The sequence below is a fragment of the Dreissena polymorpha genome, chromosome 3 (assembly GCF_020536995.1).
Source record: "Dreissena polymorpha isolate Duluth1 chromosome 3, UMN_Dpol_1.0, whole genome shotgun sequence".
In the NCBI taxonomy this organism is placed as follows: Eukaryota; Metazoa; Mollusca; class Bivalvia; order Myida; family Dreissenidae; genus Dreissena; species Dreissena polymorpha.
Window position 1 is genome coordinate 139,747,252 of NC_068357.1, and position 20,414 is coordinate 139,767,665.

Below are 20,414 nucleotides of genomic sequence, written 5' to 3' on the forward strand. Positions count from 1 at the left end.
ACTTGACAGCTTGCTAAAGCAGTTGCATTTAGCATACAGTACATGTGATGTGTCAAATCAATTTTGATTGACAAATTTGACAGGATTTTTTTTAATCCAATAAGTTTTAGACTGCCAAATAACACACACTACGTATTGAAAGCCATACCTAGAGCTTTCGTCTGTATACCACTGACTTCATCAGAAGAATGATTTCTACTGTTGGGAAACGTTAACACCACTAATTGTCTTCTTATTTATTATCAATGTATAATTATGTGTAACAGCATAACAACATACTTGTTTCGCAATTAAAATATTTAATAAATACAGGTATCTTGAGGGTTTCTAATTTTCTTTCGCAAACTATTGTTGAATAGTTTAAATTGTGTCGCCACTAAAAAACTAGCCATTTTGTAGCAATTCTAAAATCACAGTCTAAACTGCATACACTTAGCTCTACAGTTACAATTTGAATGCAAATATTAGAATGCATCATGTTATATCATCCATATTTATTTATTTAAACATTCAAATAACACATAATACAGTACATATATAAAAAGATATGTGGTATTGTGTGGATATACAAAACACTTCACATCATTTATTTGCACATAAAATAATAGTTACAAAATAAGTAAAACTCATCAACCTACATTTCAAGAATATTTACGTATATGAAATTACAAAGTGGTGTTATTGTATTACCTTTTACAAAATTAACATTGCTGGTTTTGCACTAGCCATAAAACATTTATCATGGATTAACAAGTATAACAACCAATTTATTAATTACACAATACAACGGAAATCATATTAATTGCATTATGCATTTACTAAACAAGCTATTTGCTACTGTTTAGAATTACACTATCTTACTAAAAATGATCACTGGTACTTAGTGCTTTTACATACTTGTGGTAAGTTTTGTATTACTAGTTTGACAATAATCGGCAGACACTTGTCGATATACAGACAAAATTTGCATGGAAACTTTTCATATTTTTTCAGCATAATTGCCTTCAAATTGTTAATTTAACAACCCTTTGACATTGTTTGCACATCTGATCTTATTATACCATAGCTGATTTTTGTTTATAGATAGACATATATAGACTTTTCAAAGTTCTATAAAAGTTCACACATGTTCCATCCAAGTAAACAAACAGAACCAATAAAGATCACCACAGATAATAACTGTGTGTATAGCTTGGAAATTTTGATAGTTCGGGAATCCCTCCTTTGTTGATTTCTGTAAACCAAAACTGTCAGTTTTGCTGGATATAATGGCTTGTATAATGCCCAGCTCTTGCCTTGGCAGAACAGCTTCTAAAAACGGAAAACCAACAAATATCTTAAAATTTGATCAATAATGCAGACAATTTATAAATGTCTTGTTTTTTGTTGATTTCGAATCTGGAAGATTTTTTACGTAAGATTGTGGTACGAAAATTCCAACGGTATAGGATTTTGTGGTTTTAGGCCTAAACTATTTATAGTGATATGTAACCTTTTGGGATATCGGTAAAGTGCGAGCAGACGAGGTGAAAATACTTTAAAAATTAAAGCTAAAAGACTAAAAAGTTAGATCTGAATATCTTAAAAATTTGTGAATAAATGTGTTTCTGGTGGGTAACAACGACAACTTACCAGAATATTGCTCATGATCAAACGTAAAACTTCTTTCTGAGAGCGAATGGAAAATACGTCACAAATTCTGATACATAAACAGTAGGGTGTCGTTTTTGAAATACCGCGAGAATACTTGAAGAATAGAGATGCCAACTATAGTGTTTAAAACAAATAATTTTTTAACAAGCGTTTGTGATTTGTCAGGATAATAATAACAATAAGATATCGAAAAGATCAAAGCAAATAAATTCGACAGAAATCGGAGATTCGGCAATATATTAAAGACGGGTTATGTTCCTCTAAATTGTGTTCGGTGAAGACTGTTACTATATGTAGTGAACCGGTCTTCGACTTATACCAACTGAAGAAGAGCATTCAGGGGAGATAATGGAGTAATGACCTAATTCTGGAACGGTTGCGAAGAAAAACAAATAATGCGAGAATATTTAGTGCGATTCGCTACACAATTATGATGTCATTGATATAACTTTTTCTGAGGTATGTATTTACATGTGATTTAGCATATGTCAAAGTATTTTTGATTTGTTCAAGTTCATAAATAGCATCGCGAAAATATATGTTTTTTTGAGACGTATCCATATGTGGTATTCTTATGTAATTTTATGTCTAAATTCCCATATGTATGAACGGTCAACGCCCGCTTCGCGGGCTTTTGCCCGTATTAAATAATTTCTCATAGTAATGTAATGCTTGATAAAAAAAATCTAGTGACAACGAATAGGCAAATTTGTCAGGGGCGTTACTGAGGCTATATATACGTATGCCTAGGTACGCCCCTGTTTGTACTCGAATATTGGGTTAATTATGTGTTCGAAAAGTCGATTGTCAGATATTCAATATATGTGTACAATATCTAAAAGCTTATAATACTTAACTGTGAACAAAAATATAAAAACATGGAATATACAAACATATTATTAAACGTATAATAATACACATTAATATACAACATTATATATTAAATTTCATCAACAATATATACACATGCATAGGCACTACAAGGCAACACCTTGACATTCATACAGACCTACTACATCATGGAAGTTCATCCATGCGGCTCTTGTTTTCATTGGATGTGACTTCATTTCGTCTTATCTGAAAGAAGAAAACAAAATACGCACATAGGCGCCCTTAGTAACAACGGCTACTATCTAAAAGCTATCTAAAAACGTCTCTCACGCGTTGGCTGTGAAATGTATCATAGCTATCTTTGGTTCGTTAAAGCTCGAGAAGCGTTCAGCAAATACACCTCTTTGCTTCTATATCACAGTAGTTTGAACAGAAACTTTCTACATAAATAAAATATTTTCTTGTTTTAATAAGTTAAATTGAGCATTGAATCACAATACTGTTAGAAAAAAATAAATCAAGGGCCAGCAATAAAGACTTATTTTAGAAGTAAAAATAAACTCTTATTTCCCCCGTTCTAACTTATGTGTCGATATGGTTTCATGTTGGAAGTGCTCATGTTCCCAACATTTAAAAACAAGACCAAAAAGACACTGGTGACACAAGACGGTGCCCTCAGTACTGGTCTACCAGCAGGGAAAGCCTTATTTTGGTACACTGGCCGCGGTGATATGACTGAAATACAGTTGAAAACTGCGAAAATTCCAAATTAACAGAAAACTAAATATATGTGATATGTCAAAATGCATATCACAATCAGTTTATATACTATAATAGTACCGCGTTTTTTTTCGATATGTTTATATCAACAAAAAAGGGGCGGACTTTATTTGTCCCATTTATTTGATCAACTTTAAATATGCAATCTGACGTACATTACACAAAATGCGGTCATAGTAGCAATTAAGTACATTTTCATTTTTGACAAGTTTAATATTATCTGCAAATCCACCTGGTTATCAGTGGGACTGATCATCTTGAGTTTCATTCATGATATTACGCTTTTGATGTTTTATTTATTCATGTTACTGTAAACTACAGTTAAATGTTAAACACAAAATCGTATAAATTACAAATAAATAGCTTCGTCTGATCATACCTACGAGTCAATCGATAAACCTACACGAAGCCAATCGTATTGAAAATCACTCAGCCTGTAATTTGGCATGAGGCCACCAGACAATTTAAACTAATAATACATGTTTGCTGTGATCAATAACTTATGAGTGTTTTTTTGCAAAGACTGATCACGCGTTGTGGTTTGTTAATTGAATTATGTGGAAAACTCACATTGTCAAAAGTTATATAACTAGATAATTGGATTTGAACAAGGTAATACATTTTTATCAATGCAAAGTCCAATATTAGAACTACATGTATTCACCAACATGTCTTCTGAATGAGTTTGTGCATGAGATTTACTTATAAAATGTTCTTATTATTTCAGACAAAATCATCATGATTACATGATTAATATTTCATAACAGTATTGAAATAAATGAGAATTAAGGTAATTTGTTTTCCGGAAGTAACTTAAACGTTATGAAAATAAAACTAATTAACTGACAAATGACAACAATACTTATCAATTGTCGTATTTGAAAATGATAACTCCGTTCCCTATTTGTATTTAAAAGATGCACATAAGCCAGAGCCATAGTGTTATTGAGGCAATCAAGGAGAACACTTTTTTTCCCAGAAGTTCGTAAATCTAAGGAATATATATCGAATATTCGAATATATTCGAATGATGAAAAACAAGTATTCGAGTATAGTTTCTGTATTCGTTAGCATTTTTATCATTAAGAACAAACTATATATACAATATTTCATTAACTTGCCTTAGGTACCTCAATTATCTTAACAGCCACTTTATAATTCAAAAGATGTCCATCAAATGTCGTTTAATAACTAATGCCTAGAATAATAAGTTAAAACAATGATCAACTGCAAGTTTCTCAACGCGTGTACGCATTGTCTCAAAATTATTACTGATGATCATTTGCTGTATACAATTAATATATTTTCATTGTGTTCATACGTATAAATTTACTACAATTCTGCATATTGATTGTGTTAATAAAATGCACCAGTCCTATTTTCCTATTTCTACATTGCATGTTCCAAACACTGATGTCGATAAACCGGAATACTAGTATACCGCTTATCATCGTGACATATGCTTATTGATATACAACCTTAACCGATATTTATGCTTACATGTATCTTCTTAGATCCAACTTCAGCTCTTTTCAGATGGCTGAAGCAGGAAGTATCAGATGTAATGATTCAGGTCGGATCTCAGCACAGGGCAGTTTGTTCAGTCGCCATGATCTAGTAAGATGCCTGTGTTACCATTACAGCGATGATTAATGGAATTTACAAATAACATGTAATCAAATTTAAGTATCACAAGGTGTGTAATTAATTTTAAATAAATTACATTTATATAAAAGTCAACTTATATCATTTATTCGTTTATTGCCTTCCATTATATAAATATCCTCGAACGATTTTGTTGAAAATCTGATTCAAACTACACCATAACCATATTATATCATTTACGACTTCAATAGGTAACTGAAACACATTTTATTTTCAGTGGGGAATTGCCTCTTCAGAGACATGCACAGCGATGAACTGGCTGGGCTATGGACCGGAGATTAGACAGGCGCGGAGGGACGCCTACACAGACCGTGATAGGATGGTGACTGAGCGGGCGCGTGGTGAGGTAATGCAGATCACTACAGGTAGCAAAGGCGAGGGACTTACCTGTTTTCTAGAGAATGATAGAGACGTAATATTTGCATCAACACGTGTCATCTGCTTAGAAGAAAATGTTGATGCTTGTGATTTTTCTAAGGAGACAACCGTATTCAGATCTTACAATCGTGTGTGTTACCCTGGACACTGCATACTGCGACTAAAGAGACGTGGTACAACTAGAATTTCTGCACTTAAAAATGCATTGTGTGATAATGGATATGGTCGTGTTTTTCTGAGCAGTAAGGTATATCTAAAAGCCATGGGGATAGATAAACCTAAGGCAAACACGCAAAAACATCCCCGTGCCGGTCCGTCAGTACCAAGATCATATTACGGAACATTGCACACGGACACAGTACCCGCACTTCGCTATTACTGTCCCAGCATCCTGACAAAATGGGCGGCTAGAACTCGCACGTGGCCGCCACCAAAGGTCGTTCAGGACGTAGTATCACTTGGAGCGTTTTTAACTCCTGTCGGATGTAAATGCAGCGAAGTTAAAGATTTTGAATGGAGAATTTGTTTCAACACCGGAGAGATCGAACTGGTAACAAATCTTAATGACACACAGGTTAAACTGTATGTGTTATTAAAAATGCTTAAGAAAGATGTATTAAAACCAAGGAAGAAAGAGATTACATCCTTCACGTTAAAAAACTTAGTATTTTGGCTAGCAGAGAAACACCCACAAGCATTGTTTCATGAAAGAAGTTTATTTCACTGGCTGCATGTAGGATTGGATGCGCTGAGAGTAGCTATCGACACAAGAGAGCTTCCATACTATATGATTCCAGAACGTAATCTGATGGAAGGTTGTGATATGGATTGTGAGCATCAACATATGTGGATATCAACGATTCAGGACATGATGGATGAAGGTCCGAGGGTTATACTGCGACTGCCAAAGATACGACAAACCATTATAGCTCACCCGGAGCCACTGCTGTGGTATAGCAGGAGAAGAACGGAGCTGGAGTTGCTGTATTTGATGGACATGAACAGAAGAATGCAATGCAGGGATAAAAACTGGGTGTATGACACAAGAGATGTTATTTTTAAGACAATTAAGAGACGTAAACACGAGATAACGTACCAAGTCGGACTGAGGATGTATATAGATGGGAGTAGCGTTAATAGTTTGAATGATGTGTGGCAAAGTTTGTTGATGTAAAACGATTAAAATGATCACGCCTAAATTTAAATAGCGCAACTAAATTTGCATAACTAGTACATTGGTCCATTGAAGTAACAACGGATATACATGTAAACAGTGTTGTTGATTGATTTTGGGTTGTAATTTTATTTAATTGTTGTTTTAGTTTATCTCCGTGCAAGTATATTACATGTGTGCACAACAGTTTCACACAAAAAGTGAACTCGTATGATGTATATATCATAACACAAGACAAATATGTAGGCTAAAAATGTAAATGAGAAACACACGAAATACTGATGCTGCAACGATTTAGAACATTTTAACATAACTACAGTGTTACAGTGAAAACGCTGAGCTATAATATTTGTTTACCATTTTATTGTAAGCCCATTTACAAGCTGAAGTCCTCCCAGGTATTTGTGAATGCGTTTGAAAACAAAACGCTAATCTGCTATTACTGGTTTGGCTTTGAGTGTTTAAGTTTAAAGATAAACACACAGAATTTTTAAAAACAGATAAACATCTGGTTATTTGTTTGTACTGACACGCCATTTAGGGACTAATATATTGATTATTTTAATAATTCGGATATTTGAAAAAATTAAAGTAAAACAAAGATTCTGCCTAATAACACGTTCTGTATAAGCTATAAATAATCATGCATTAATCTATGTTTTATTTATATAAAACGCATGTTACATATATGTATTTGCGTTGTTAAAAATAATATCAGTGTGTTTGAATGAGCGTATGTAAGCAATAAGTATTGATACTATGTGCGCTTATGTATTGATTTACGTAGAAGTAGGTTTATTGATAACTAAATACGTGTCGTTGTTAACATAGCTTTACATTTCTTTTATCATTTCGTTTTTTGTTTTGCGTTGTATAACACTGTATATGTATTGAAATTGCTATCTTTGTCGTCGCATTTGAGTAACTGATGAATATTTTGTTTATGTTTCTTCGTTTGATATATTTAGTGCGTCTGTCGCTATTGAGTAACCTGAAATGCATTCATCTTTTAAGTATACTATATATGTTAACGTATTGATGACATTATCACTAATTTTGATAAATGCATCACTGCAGGGTTAACAATTTATTCATCTAAACACACATGAGCTAATGTTGATTAACTAACGAATCCAGTCTAATAATATACAAAATCCTACAAACATATTTGTTTAATGTTACTCTATGCTAACATTAAACAGTACCGGGGTATTTTAGTTGTTTTAACTTGAAACTGTTTAAATAAGGTTAATATTAATGTTTAAACTATTAAATTTGTTATAAAGTGTAAAAAACTACAACTTGTGTTTCAACTAAGACCAAACCATATTCCCTCAGGTCAAACTGTTTAATCAACATTTTTGTTATTAAAATAATTTTAAACCTTTCCAAAACATACAGTGTTGAAATGATGCATGAAGTTCACTTTAGCGAAGTCAAAATTCAAACAAGCGCAAAAAACATTTATGTCCAAAGTCAAATATTCCCCTGTCGTTTACATCACAGAACACTACTTGTACGTTGCAAGGTTTTGGTGAGTAATTCCTACCTTATTTGTATAGGTACCACGCAAATATATTGTTTGTTAGTTTATGAGTGTACTATGAACTATCAATCATGTTCATGTATTTAAACATGCGTCGTTTGAGAGGAATGGTTATTAGTTATTATGCTTTATGATTTTATTAATATACACAGCCTTCGTGTGGCGTGTATTTAGTTAAAAATGGCTTTATTAAACATTGTAGAGGACCTCTACACAATATTACACACCAAAACGTTACCTTGTACTTTCAAAGATTGAATATTTTTTAAAAAGTATATAAAAGGAATAAAAAGTATGTTACATAATTTCTTAGTTGAAATTGGTTAAATATTTTTGTCATTTTTAACGGTGAGTGCATCACACATGCACAAATCGATATCATACATCACAATGCATGCACTATGAATTGTTGTTCGTTGAAAGGTGAAAGAGAACTTTGCTCCACAGATTTGCATCCGCATAAAGTCAGACTGACGGACCGACAGACACACGTTCATGGTGATCCCAGCATACCCCTTCACTTTAATTCTGGGGTACACTAGTTACATGTCTTTCACATACAGTTTGTTATAATGGTACTATTCTTAACATTTCTCGGTCGCATTTTTAAAAGTTTGTTCTGATTTCATCATTGTAAATATGCATGCAAATAACACTATTTATTGATTTAATATTTTTTGCAGAATGGAGATTGGTACATTATAATACTCACATTTTATAAAAACAGATAACAAATCTTAATGGATAATATCGTTGAAGTCAGGTGACTTCCCGATATGTGGGCTATTGGCCTATCACATACACAAAAAGAAACGTCAATTACATGGAGTAATTGTATTTCTGTTAATCTCGCTTGTTGGTGTAAGCATTAATTAAAATGTATAAGAAGGCCTCTTATTGAATTAAAGAGGATCGCAATAATGCTTCACATTACGAATGTGATTCATGATGGAGATGATGGTATTGAGGAGGTGAATGATGATGTGGTGATGGTGGTGGTGACAATGAGAGGATGGCGATTGACGATGATTTCGATGAAGGCGGTTGAGTATGATATGGTGGTGATGACGATGATAAATATATTGGTGACGCTTGACCATAATCTAGTTTATAAAGAGGGCCGTTTCACTAAAAGTTCTTTTTCGCTGTATTTTTTCTCAAAAGTAATAAGTCTTAATTTGTAAATTTCTTTATTTTCCATGTTCATCATTTATTCGCCAATATGCATTGTACAGTTGAATGGAAACATTGCTGGAATACTAAGAAACTAGATTACAGTACAATCAGTCATGTTACAATACGAAAATGTAATAATGTATGCCAATGCTATAAAAATACAACACAAACATACTAATAATAATTAAGGTAAATAAGTATTACAAAAAAATTCGACCAATTCCCACGAACTTTTATAACTATTGGCTAAATATGTGTTTTGTTTAACTGCATAGGCTAATTTGCAGCTACTTCGGAGACCATGAATTGTAGGGGTTACCATTCTACGTCTACAGTTATAAATAAAGCGTTTTATTTCGAGACATAAAACGTTATACTTTTCATATTGGTTACCAACTAAACCCAGTACAAATGTTAAAAACAATCAAAACTAAAATTGTTATCAATGTTTTAATAGCAGATGTGATGTGATGTAAAAACATTTGTATGGCATTGCAACTCCAAAATAAATGGACAAGAGTCTCTGTTTCTGTTTTACAGAAAGTACATTTGTCTGAGTCACTTATTTTCATTTTCTTTAACAAATTATTTGTGGCTAGTATGTTGCGAGTCATGTGTTTTCACTTGAGAAATACTTAAATGACAAAGCTTCGGTCTTTTTGCAGATGCTTAAGATTTAACAATAAAAAAAACTATATCAAACATACATATTTTTGTACAATTTACTTTTTCCTCTGACTTCAAGAGTATATCACTTGGAGTTTAATTCCTCTTTAGCCATGACACTTGTGCAGCTACTAAATTCAAGCTCAATATCTTTGATTTGTTTGTATATAAGGGAGATAACCATCCATTTCAAAGTTCGCTAGAAATTAAAAGTTGTTGCCTTTATTATGTTTGCGTTACCCAATTTTAACAAAGTTTAATGCTAAGTATTTAATATGCAATATAATAAAATTGTCATTTGTATGAGTTTTTACCGCATCAATATATAAACTTGGAAAGTTTGCCAATAGCACGAATTGCTGCTAACATCCGTTTTAATATGCCCAGTCAGTTAGCGATAAGCAGAGATGGGTTCGAGACCAGCACTGGCATTGTTGTAAGCGTCACGCTGTCCAACAGATTCCAACAAATATCAAATTATTTATTTCGCCTTACATGTTATTGTGTTCATTATTGCATTACATGCAATAATTTTTCATGGTCAAGTTTGGGCATCACGCACACTTATGAACCAAACAAAGTATTATTGACGACGATTTTGATTATGAAGGTAACACCGATTAAAGGGATCTTTTCACGGTTTGGTAAATTGACAAAATTGAAAAAAGTTGTTTCAGATTCGCAAATTTGCAAATTCCGGTTTAGTTATGATCTTTGTGAGGAAACACTGAACATTTGCCATGGTCTAATATAGCCATTATATGCATCTTTTGACGATTTCAAAACCTAAAAATTATAAAGCGTTGCAACGCGAAACGATTGAATAATTTGGAGAGTTCTGTTGCTGTCGTTAAAATTTGTGAAACTACAAAGATTGCTTATATAACGGATTAAATACGCAATTCATGTATGCTTGGCAGGATAACTAATTTGGCTAATGCGTTTTTACTTCAGGATTCCGGGGGTCACTGGTTCGAGCCCTGCTGCGGGCTACTCTTTTTTCCTTTTTTAAATTTTATATTTAATTTTTTACTGGAGCTTTTAAAGTTTAATGTTTACATTTATCAATATAAAGCATTTAATGACAAACTTCAAAACATGCCAAAATCTGTGAAAAGGCCCCTTTAACATCAATAAATCAAAGTTGTGGTCAGTAATATGCATATACATGTAAGTTACGATCAGTAAATGGTTTTCAATGTTGGCAATTGTCCTATCTCAATTCGAAATATCAAGTGAAAATTTCAATTGCATTATCTCAAGTTACAAACTATTAAATCGGTGTTTCGTTTTAACTCGTTAATTGTTTAAACGCATTCTTTTTTATTATATTTAAATATTAACAGTTTATATGTATATATATATCATACTAATACATTGATATCTGCCTGGTATAACCCTGCCCGTTATATTTTTACATCAGTTCAACGGGAATTTGTTATATCAGACGATGTTTTGCTGTGTGTCGTATAATTCGGAATCAACTATAGAGTCGTAATTTGTAGTAAAATAGAATAAGACACCACAAAACAAATTACTTGATTCAAGAAGTAATATAATTTGGAAAAAAAGAAACAAAACCTCAAAAAACATTTTTTACAAATATTAAGCGCAAGTGCTCATGACGTCATTATTAACACGTAAAACGTTCAAAATAATATTCATTTCTGCTAAAAACGCAGTGTCTTAGCGATGTTTTTTTATTTTCATTATTTCTTTGAAAGTTGGGATGTAGAGGTATGATATACAGAAAAATAGGTTACTGTCTGATCGTTTGTAAAATAGGCTCTGCTCGAATAAAAAAGGCTCGGTAAGCCACGCCAATATTTTTTTTTTCTAAACCACGCCTGATGATTTTCAAAACTTCAGAAGATAAAATGTTGTTTTCTAAAAATATATCGAAGCTATTTAATATTGCATTTAAAAATATGTATTCCGACGAGTGTTTCAGAAAATGCCTTATATTGATAGATTTTCAAACAGGGGTGTTGAGCTCTATTATAATTAAAATACATGTACTAGATTTTAAAAAAGCAAACAATAGGAATTAATTGGTTCTTGCAGGACTCGATCAACTGTCCCTTCGTTTCAAGACTCTTGCCAAGACTATTCGGCTAATCGGACTGTTATATCACTTCATGCATTTGTTGTTTAATAAATATAAGTTATTCAGGTATTGTAATACAATGCGACGAAAACAAGAACAATCATTTCCAATATGTTTGTAAGCTAAAGTTTCTTATTACATGTACATGTATTTTCAATTAAGGAAAATTTAACATTGAATTTGTACTTTTCATTAAGAGTTTACGGTCTAAGAGGTATTTTGTTTCCAGATTTATAATATTTTTTATTTATTGTTTTTATACATAAAAAAAGGAAAATTCTCATTTTGACAATCTGTGTAAACAGTTCCGTTTAAATTCTGTTCGGTATGCCTTTTTCCGTTTTTATTACCTTAATTACTTAAATAAAACACTTTTAAATAGATACCTTAATAAAGAATTAACCATAGTAATTGGCATGAATGCATGCATACATAAAATCTTCATTTAAAATCATAAAACGAAATAAGGGGCATATGACCTATAACCACACAATGAAAAGAAGTTTCCATGAAAGCAGATTGCTTATGAAACAATTTATCACGGAATTATTTTAATACAAAATCAGTTGTCTAACACAATGGGTGGCTGTGTGTTCATCAAAGGGCTCGTTCTTCTATGCATAGCCCTCTTATAAAGGCAAATAGTCAGCAAAACGTTTACAATCGACAGCAGAATCATCAGACAGAAAAGTATGACCAGCCAGCTCCATCGAAACCTCATCCAGGTGGAACTGTCTTCATCTGAAATGCTAACCATGAATTAATTTCTGTTTGCATTTAAAATTAAACTGCATTGTTTTATTATTTTGGCTCGAAAGCTTTTGTAAGCCAACATACCTATGCTGTATTCACGATATAGTTATTGAGTATCTTATTGATACAAGTTAAAACAATGCGAACACATGTAATGTTATAAAAATATAAGGAGGTCGATCTTCATTGTGTGAGCATTGACGTTATAATTTAGCATTTTAAACTAAGTACATGTTTATCATTTGTTTGATATAAGTATGTACTTCTTGTAAGTAATTGTATTACCAGAATAATTCATATAGCATACATACATACATTTACACCTGATAATGTTATCAGTTTCAACCCATAAGTAAATTCGTTATAAGCATATAAGTTATATTTCATTGTTTCGTGCATGCACTACCTTTTGCGGTCGCATGTTGTGAGGCATCTAGGGGCTGCATATCGCCCGCATTTGAAATGTGATTCTGGTGCACTCCAGATTGAGTGTCGTTTGTTTTAGAAGACTGATGGTTTTTCGTAAACAGTTTTTTAGAAGTGAACTGAGAAGTTAAATAATACGCCCAATGTGATAAATTAGTATTATTATGAACAGATGGCATTTCTGTTTTTGTCAAATTATATAGCGGCTGTTGCATTGGAAGCGTTGTTTTCTTAGACGAAGGTCGATGTTCAGTGACATGGGTAGTAGTTGAATGTGATGATGTAGTTGAAGGTAGAATTGTAATTGATTGCGTTTCTGTAGTAGATAGATAAGTTGTACGAAACTCATCAGTTGCAGTGGATAATGTAATTGTAGTGGAGGGTATAATACTCCTCATGGTTGGATCTCCTGTTTGGGAACAATTGCAGTAGAACTGAACGCTGAAATCTGGACATTTGCCGTTAACCTTATCAGTAACCCAGCATTTTAAACCTTGATGAACATCATTGCACGTGAATACAAACAGTCCCCCATTCGAAGTCTGATTTATCTTATTAGCAAACGGTTCGTTCCTGTCATCCATGCACTGGAATCCTGTAACTCTGCCGACTGAAGATGGACAAGATCTATCCAGTTCTTGTTGAGTTATCTGCTCCTCGTCAGAATCGCCGTTACCAATTGGATGGTTCTGGTTTACCAATGAAGACCAAGAGTTGCACTTTATTGGTGTATCTGCACGACGGTGGCGCCATTGGAACTCGGATGAAATTGCTTTAGCCATGGTAGAGCTTGAACTGTAAAAAGATTTATACGAAACATGCAGTAATACATCAACCTGGAAGTACGTTAAAAGTTAAAACAAAAGTTTTATGTATTCACTTTTTAGACCCAATAATGGGTATTACAGCGTCTTAACATCAAGTCATGGGGATATTTAAGAAAAACTAGATGTGAAGAACAACCAATACATGCGTATGACACCGATAAGTACCTAGTTTGGAGAATTGCCAAAAACAGATTTAAACTGCCTTAACCATCTATTAAAATAAAGAACGTTCATTTTCTCATTAATTTTCATCACATGTCAAATGCACAGGAATTGCGGATTAAAGTTGTCAAGTGATAAAAGTATCGATAAAGGAGTGTTACATCAATACTGCGGTGCAACGATAAACCCCCTATAGTGACATATGCAAGTTATAAACGTACCCACGGTGGATCCATTGACATAACAGTAGGAACACTGAAAATTGAAAATGAAATATTATAAATAAATACACAAAAAGTCGACTTTATTTGGACTACAAGCGTGGTCTGGAAAAAACACCCAGTGTTTACCTATAAAATATTTCCATAGACAAAAATATATCAAAGAAGACCCGTTTGGGAACGGTTAGTTGAGTTAATATTGTTCTTGATCTAATGGCTCATGTTGAACAAATTAAACATACGCCGACCCTGGCTATGTCGACTCTTTCTTGTTTCTAAGAATACTGTGCACACGTTTTCAGCATTCTTTATTATTTCATTAACAATGAAAATACGTTGATCCCTCCTACTGGTCATGTGAAGTTTCGACGGATTAAGAAAGAAAACGATAAAAACATAAATATTTGCATTTAGTCATTCGAAAACAATATTGTAGATATCACGCAGTGCATGTCACACTTTGCTAGCCGTCGAACAAGATTCGATTAAGGGCCCGTCACACTTGACCACGTCCATTAAAACCACGCTGCGTCCTGAAAATGTCGCAGAACGTAGCGGGACTGGGTAAAAATTGTAAACAATGCATTTATCAAGTTTCGGCTACGCTCATACCACGTTTGCGCCAAGTTCTTACTGCGTCCAACACGTTCCCACTGTGTTCTTATTGCGCGTGTTTTCAGGCGGGTACCACGTCCAACACGTTCGTGCTATGCTTTAACAACGCTCGTACTAGGTTGCTACTACGACGGCCAAGATGGCACTGCGTTCTTACCACGAGCTCATCACATTCTCACCGCGTTCTATGTCTGCATATAAATACTGCGATTCGGCTCGATCTGATCATTTAATCTGCGGCTTTCTTCTGAGCGAAAATAAAGTATTTTATATCAGAAAATTTGCCGAGAAGGAAGGGGGCTGCAAAGCAGCTACGAAAGCAAAACCGAGAACGAACTCCATCACCAGCGAGTGATGGGTTCGAGGTTGTTCCTGAACCAGAACCTATCTGTAACAGTGGGCCCACTGAAACAACAGAAAGCGGAGCCGAATCAGATGTGTCTAGCGTTGTCGGTACCCGACCAAAGAAGGCAAAACTAGTGTCCATCCTGATCATCATTGGACATTGGGTCTGGATCTTGGAGTCCGATTGTTTCATTTTCCAAACACTCCTTCAATTCGGACTCGTTGTATATCTGAGCGTCAGACATGGACCCGTATCCACCAATATCTGTCCACAAAAACTTATAATCGGCGTCTACCAAAGACAGAAGAACCACCGAAAAGAAGCCTTTGTAATTGTGAAACAATGATCCAGTGTTATTTGGGAATCTAATGGCCACATGTTTGCCATAAATTGCTCCGCAGGTGTGTGGAACAGTCCACTTTGTCTTAAACGCTCCCGCAATAGTTCGCCATTTGACTTGTGATGTTGGGCATGATATGACTTCGGCCTTATATTCGTCAACGATTTCCCGGAACACTTCAGGAATAAACAAAGATATTGTGTTACTTGCAACTCTAAAGGCGTACTGCAAGGACGGATACTTGTCGCCAGATGCCAAGTGTCGTAACGTAATCGCAAGTTTCTGGCTTCTGACATCTTGGACCAACTCGTTGAGAAGCTCATCAAACATTTCAGGTGGCATTCTAAGAAAATTGAAGAATTACTGCTGATCTTCCATTCTTAATTCTGCCATAAGTCGGTCATAATGGCCGAATTGCAGCCTTTTTTCTGCTGACAGCTGAGGCCGCACCCAGTAAGACCTGGCCTGTTTTCTTTTTCTTCTCCGCCTTCTCCTTCTCACAAGCAATAGCGCGACCTGTCCATCGAGAAGAGCCTGTTGTCCAGCCAATACATCAACATGTTGGAGAAATTCTTGGTCGTCCATTCTATATTGAAATAGAAGTGAAAGGGAAATGAATTCAGTTTTTATACTCGACCAACAGAACGTGGCATGGTCGAGGCTAGAGCCTGCTGCAAACGTACCTTAGACGTGATAAGCACCGGTAGAACGTACTAAGAACCTAATGCGGTCTTTTGAAACGTAGTAGGGACGTATTATTGTAGCAACACTAACGTGGAAGGGTCGTTCTGATAACCCGATGGACATATAAAAAACTTGACAATCTAGAGACAACGTGATGCGAACGTCACACACTCGCCCAAGTCTTCACTAAGCGTGTATTGCGTCAATGAGTTTCTTACTAGGTTTTAGCTACGTCATTACTACGACCTTACCAAGTTCTTACCACGTCATGATTTGACCACGTCCTCGCCACGTAAGTTTTGAACGTGTTCAAAGTTCACCCACGTCCTTCACATCCATGAAGACCGTACCAAGCGCAAAGCCGTGTTTACTGCGTCCTCGCTACGTTGTCCACGTTCGCACTGCGTCCTGGCATATTTTGAGGACGTAGTGGGAACGTGGCCTAGTGTGACGGGGGTATAAGCGAACGATGCGTTTGTTGCGATGATTCGCTGACACACTCAACACGTGTTGAAAATAATCAAACGCTCGGCACCGTGAGGTAACTGCGCGTCGAACTCATGGTAGGTTTGTACATGTATTAACATAACGCATAACGTTTCATTAACCGCATCCGTTTGCCTTGCGATCTCAAAAACGTGCGTGTGGTCCAGGTAGGCGTCTGACTCACTGAATTGTGCACAATGCTTTGCTGATGGTAAACGTAAGCTACTATAAAATCGATTACATATTTTAACAAGATAAGTATTGATGCAAAGCATTAAAGGGCGTCTGGAATTTCAGTGTAAAAGGCACTCAATGAAGTTACATGGAACGATTTTTTTCTACTGTATTTATTAATATATAGGCCGATTATTTTAAATAAAATAGAAATAGATACTGGTTTAACCGTTATCTGTAATTTTGTGTTATAACCCCCAATTAACCATTATTTATGATGTTGTGTTATAAACTCCAAATAACCATTATCTATGATTTTGTGTTGTAACCCCCAAATATTTCATAGTTAATTTTATTTACATTGGTTTCCTTTTTTTACTGGCATCCGTGTGCAGTTTTCATAAATGGAACAGAACTCTGTAGGTTTTAAAAAATCTGCTTCATCTTGTAAGCGTAATTTCATATTTTTCTCAACTTCAAGGCGAGATGATTCTGAACTTATTCTTACGTTGCTCATTTACGATAGGGGATGAGTACTCATTGATATGAAAACACTGTAAAAGTTTGAAAAAAAATGAAAACTGTAAATTGCATAAAGAAGCTGCATTTCACAAAACTTTGAAATTCAGTAAAAGATCATAATAGATTTATTGCTCCGATATTCATCATTTTCAATAGGGTTCGAGTAATACTGATACAAAAACACTTAACAAGTTTGGAAAGATTCAGACGGAAGTTGTGAAATCTTTTAAACAAGTGGAAATTGTTTATTTTGTCAAATTTAATAGAAAAAATTCTGGACTCATTGTCCCGATTTTTCTCATTTTTAATGAGGTGAAAATGCTCATTGATATGAAGACACTGTAAGTTTGGAAAGAATCTGATGAAAAATGTTGACATAATCACCTAACCAAGCAGTTTATCACTTTTATTTTTAAATTCAAAGAGACATAATTATGGACTTATGGTCCGATATTGCTCATATAGAGAGTTTGGGTTGGGTCCTCAATGAATAAAAAAAAAACTGTGCAAGTTTGGGAACAATCGGATGAAAATTTTGAACTTCGAACAACGATTTCAAAATTTCTCAAATTCTAAGGAAGATAACTATTGACGTAATGGTCGGATAATGCTAAAGGGCCCATACCACCTGGATAGTAATACGTGTCGCGCTTCGCGCTGTATATGTGGTTCTTAAAAAAAAACAACTCCGAGGAGTGCTTGACTCTAGGGAAACGGGTTGCTGGGACACAGCTCCTCCTTGATAAGCGGCTGCTTCTTTTATCGCAACTCATTGTTACAATCAATAATACGTGTCGCGCTTCGCGCTCTATATGTTGTAGGGATAGTACTTAGGGCCTATGATAGACAACCATACAAATACATGGATAATAGATGTGTTGTTTGCATTTATTTGTTAATATAAAAACACGCGTATTTTTATAAGATATTTAAGTGATGTAAGAAATTTTAATTAACGTTGTAACCAGCGGCATCCATTAATTTTAATAAAAATGTCCTATTGTAGTAAAATGAATTTTAAAATGTCTACATAAAATAAAGCTTCATTATATTTATATACCTGACTGAAAAAAATTGTCAGCCGCCGAACTGTTCCGTTCGTGCCGGAACACGGGATTGAACCGGGGGCCTTTAGATGATTGTTGCGTAAACAACTTCAGTCTAACGCTCTCCCAACTGAGCTATTCCGGCTGGCATCACTTATGTACTGCTATTTGGTGAAGTTGTGTATAGCGATCGTTATTATATGTCTATTAATAAACTAATACATTGTACGTTTTCGTACCACTACGCCTTCCAATAAACTTGTTTGCGCGATAGGTCATCAAATATCGTACTACATTGATTCTCCACTAAATAAGCAAATAAGAAAAACCACAAAATAAGTATATTTTGATTATGTTTTGTTTTTATACAAAAACAGAAAGTTTCGCGTATTTGTCCAGTCCCTGTGATCTTTCCCCTGTGATCAGTTGTGGATCAAATATGAATTAAAACAATTAGCTTTGCATTATTGGCAATAAATGTTGTAATAAATGTTATAGGCACAAATGCAGTACTTATTTACACTAATTAACACAAAAAATCATCACCATGCAAGATATTCTTAAAACAAAAATATATACATTGATCCGTAAAATAACTTCTCCTCCCATAAGCGAAAAAATGCATTACATACTCGTCGCCGCTCTCCAGAGCGACGCCAATAATGCTTGACATTGTAAGTACCAACACAGCCGATTGCGTTTAAAGGCGATATAAATAGACTATTTATATGCTAGTGTTTTGAAAACTAACAATAGTATTTGAATATGAATAAGTACACTACCAACTATATAGTTTATGTCATATAATATATTTGTTTTACAATAATCTTGAGCACAATCGCTTATTTATAGATCCTAAAGATGCTTAGTGTTGGTTATATTGTCTATGATATTGTTTTCACAAATCCGATGTTGCTAATTGGTAAATACATTTTATATACATTAACTACAAATCCTCATAACAGATCATCAAATACTTAAATACAGAAGTCAGTTATGTTGGTAATTAATGTTTTACACAAAATTGATGCACAATCGAATGTATATGTATTAATAATTGCGAGTCCATGTTCACTTACTAAAACACACACAACATACCAAGTAATTTTATGATACGTGACATATCCAATAAGAAATGTCCTTATGTTTTAAATGAAAATGACACACGCCTGGAGCTGACAGCTTTTTCCCGTTGAAGTTAGTCGTTATTTGATAGCTTATGTGATCGACAGATATAGATTTAAACACCAGTCAATCTTAAATAACCTTCTTCTTAATCTTAAATGTACTTCTTCACCGAGTTTTTATTTTTCGTTGTTTTCAACTTATTTCAGCATATACGGCGCTAAATTAAAGTTAATAAAAAGTTGTCAATAAATGACAACTGCACTGCCTTTATCAGAGATAGGGGAAGAATGGGCGAAGAACCATTCCCGATAACATTATGCGACATTACGGGGGAAGTATGGATAAAGACCCATTCCCGACAACATTATGCGACATTACGGGGGAAGTATGGGTGAAGACCCATTCCCGACAACAATAGGCGACATTACGGGGGAAGTATGGGTGAAGACCCATTCCCGACAACATTATGCGACATTACGGGGGAAGTATGGGTGAAGACCTATTCCCGACAACATTATGCGACATTACGGGGGAAGTATGGGTGAAGACCCATTCCCGACAACAATAGGCGACATGGAGATTCACGGATTTAAGAGAAAAAAAATAGATTAAGACACACTTTACAAGAACTGTGTGCTTGTTAATACGCTTCTATATATGTTGCCCATAAAATAAACCAATCCACAAAACAATGCTTCATTATTTGAG

General features: G+C 34.5%; 2 protein-coding genes and 1 long non-coding RNA gene across 4 annotated transcripts; 1 reads left to right on the top strand and 2 right to left on the bottom strand.

The window, feature by feature from the left end:
• Window positions 1-479: 479 nt before the first annotated feature.
• Window positions 480-1,785, bottom strand: LOC127871674 (uncharacterized). The gene is made up of 2 exons (XR_008045499.1): window positions 1,633-1,785; window positions 480-1,311 (listed from the first exon to the last, which is right to left on the bottom strand). It is a non-coding gene; the product is annotated as an uncharacterized LOC127871674 (long non-coding RNA).
• A 141-nt stretch (window positions 1,786-1,926) lies between these two features.
• LOC127871667 (uncharacterized) lies at window positions 1,927-8,270 on the top strand. Of its 2 annotated transcripts, XM_052414796.1 has the most exons (3): window positions 1,927-2,112; window positions 4,801-4,881; window positions 5,147-8,270. In XM_052414796.1, exons 2-3 carry the CDS (start codon window positions 4,801-4,803, stop codon window positions 6,479-6,481), a joined length of 1,416 nt encoding a protein of 471 aa, XP_052270756.1. In that variant the 5' UTR covers window positions 1,927-2,112; the 3' UTR covers window positions 6,482-8,270. The 2 variants fall into 2 exon arrangements, with proteins under 2 accessions (XP_052270756.1, XP_052270755.1); XM_052414795.1 differs by lacking the exon at window positions 1,927-2,112 and having other exon boundaries at window positions 4,623-4,881.
• A 4,011-nt stretch (window positions 8,271-12,281) lies between these two features.
• Window positions 12,282-19,776, bottom strand: LOC127871669 (uncharacterized). Its single transcript, XM_052414799.1, has 4 exons — window positions 19,677-19,776; window positions 14,366-14,399; window positions 13,136-13,950; window positions 12,282-12,717 (listed from the first exon to the last, which is right to left on the bottom strand). Exons 1-4 carry the CDS (start codon window positions 19,699-19,701, stop codon window positions 12,539-12,541), a joined length of 1,053 nt encoding a protein of 350 aa, XP_052270759.1. The 5' UTR covers window positions 19,702-19,776; the 3' UTR covers window positions 12,282-12,538.
• Between the last annotated feature and the right edge of the window lie 638 nt (window positions 19,777-20,414).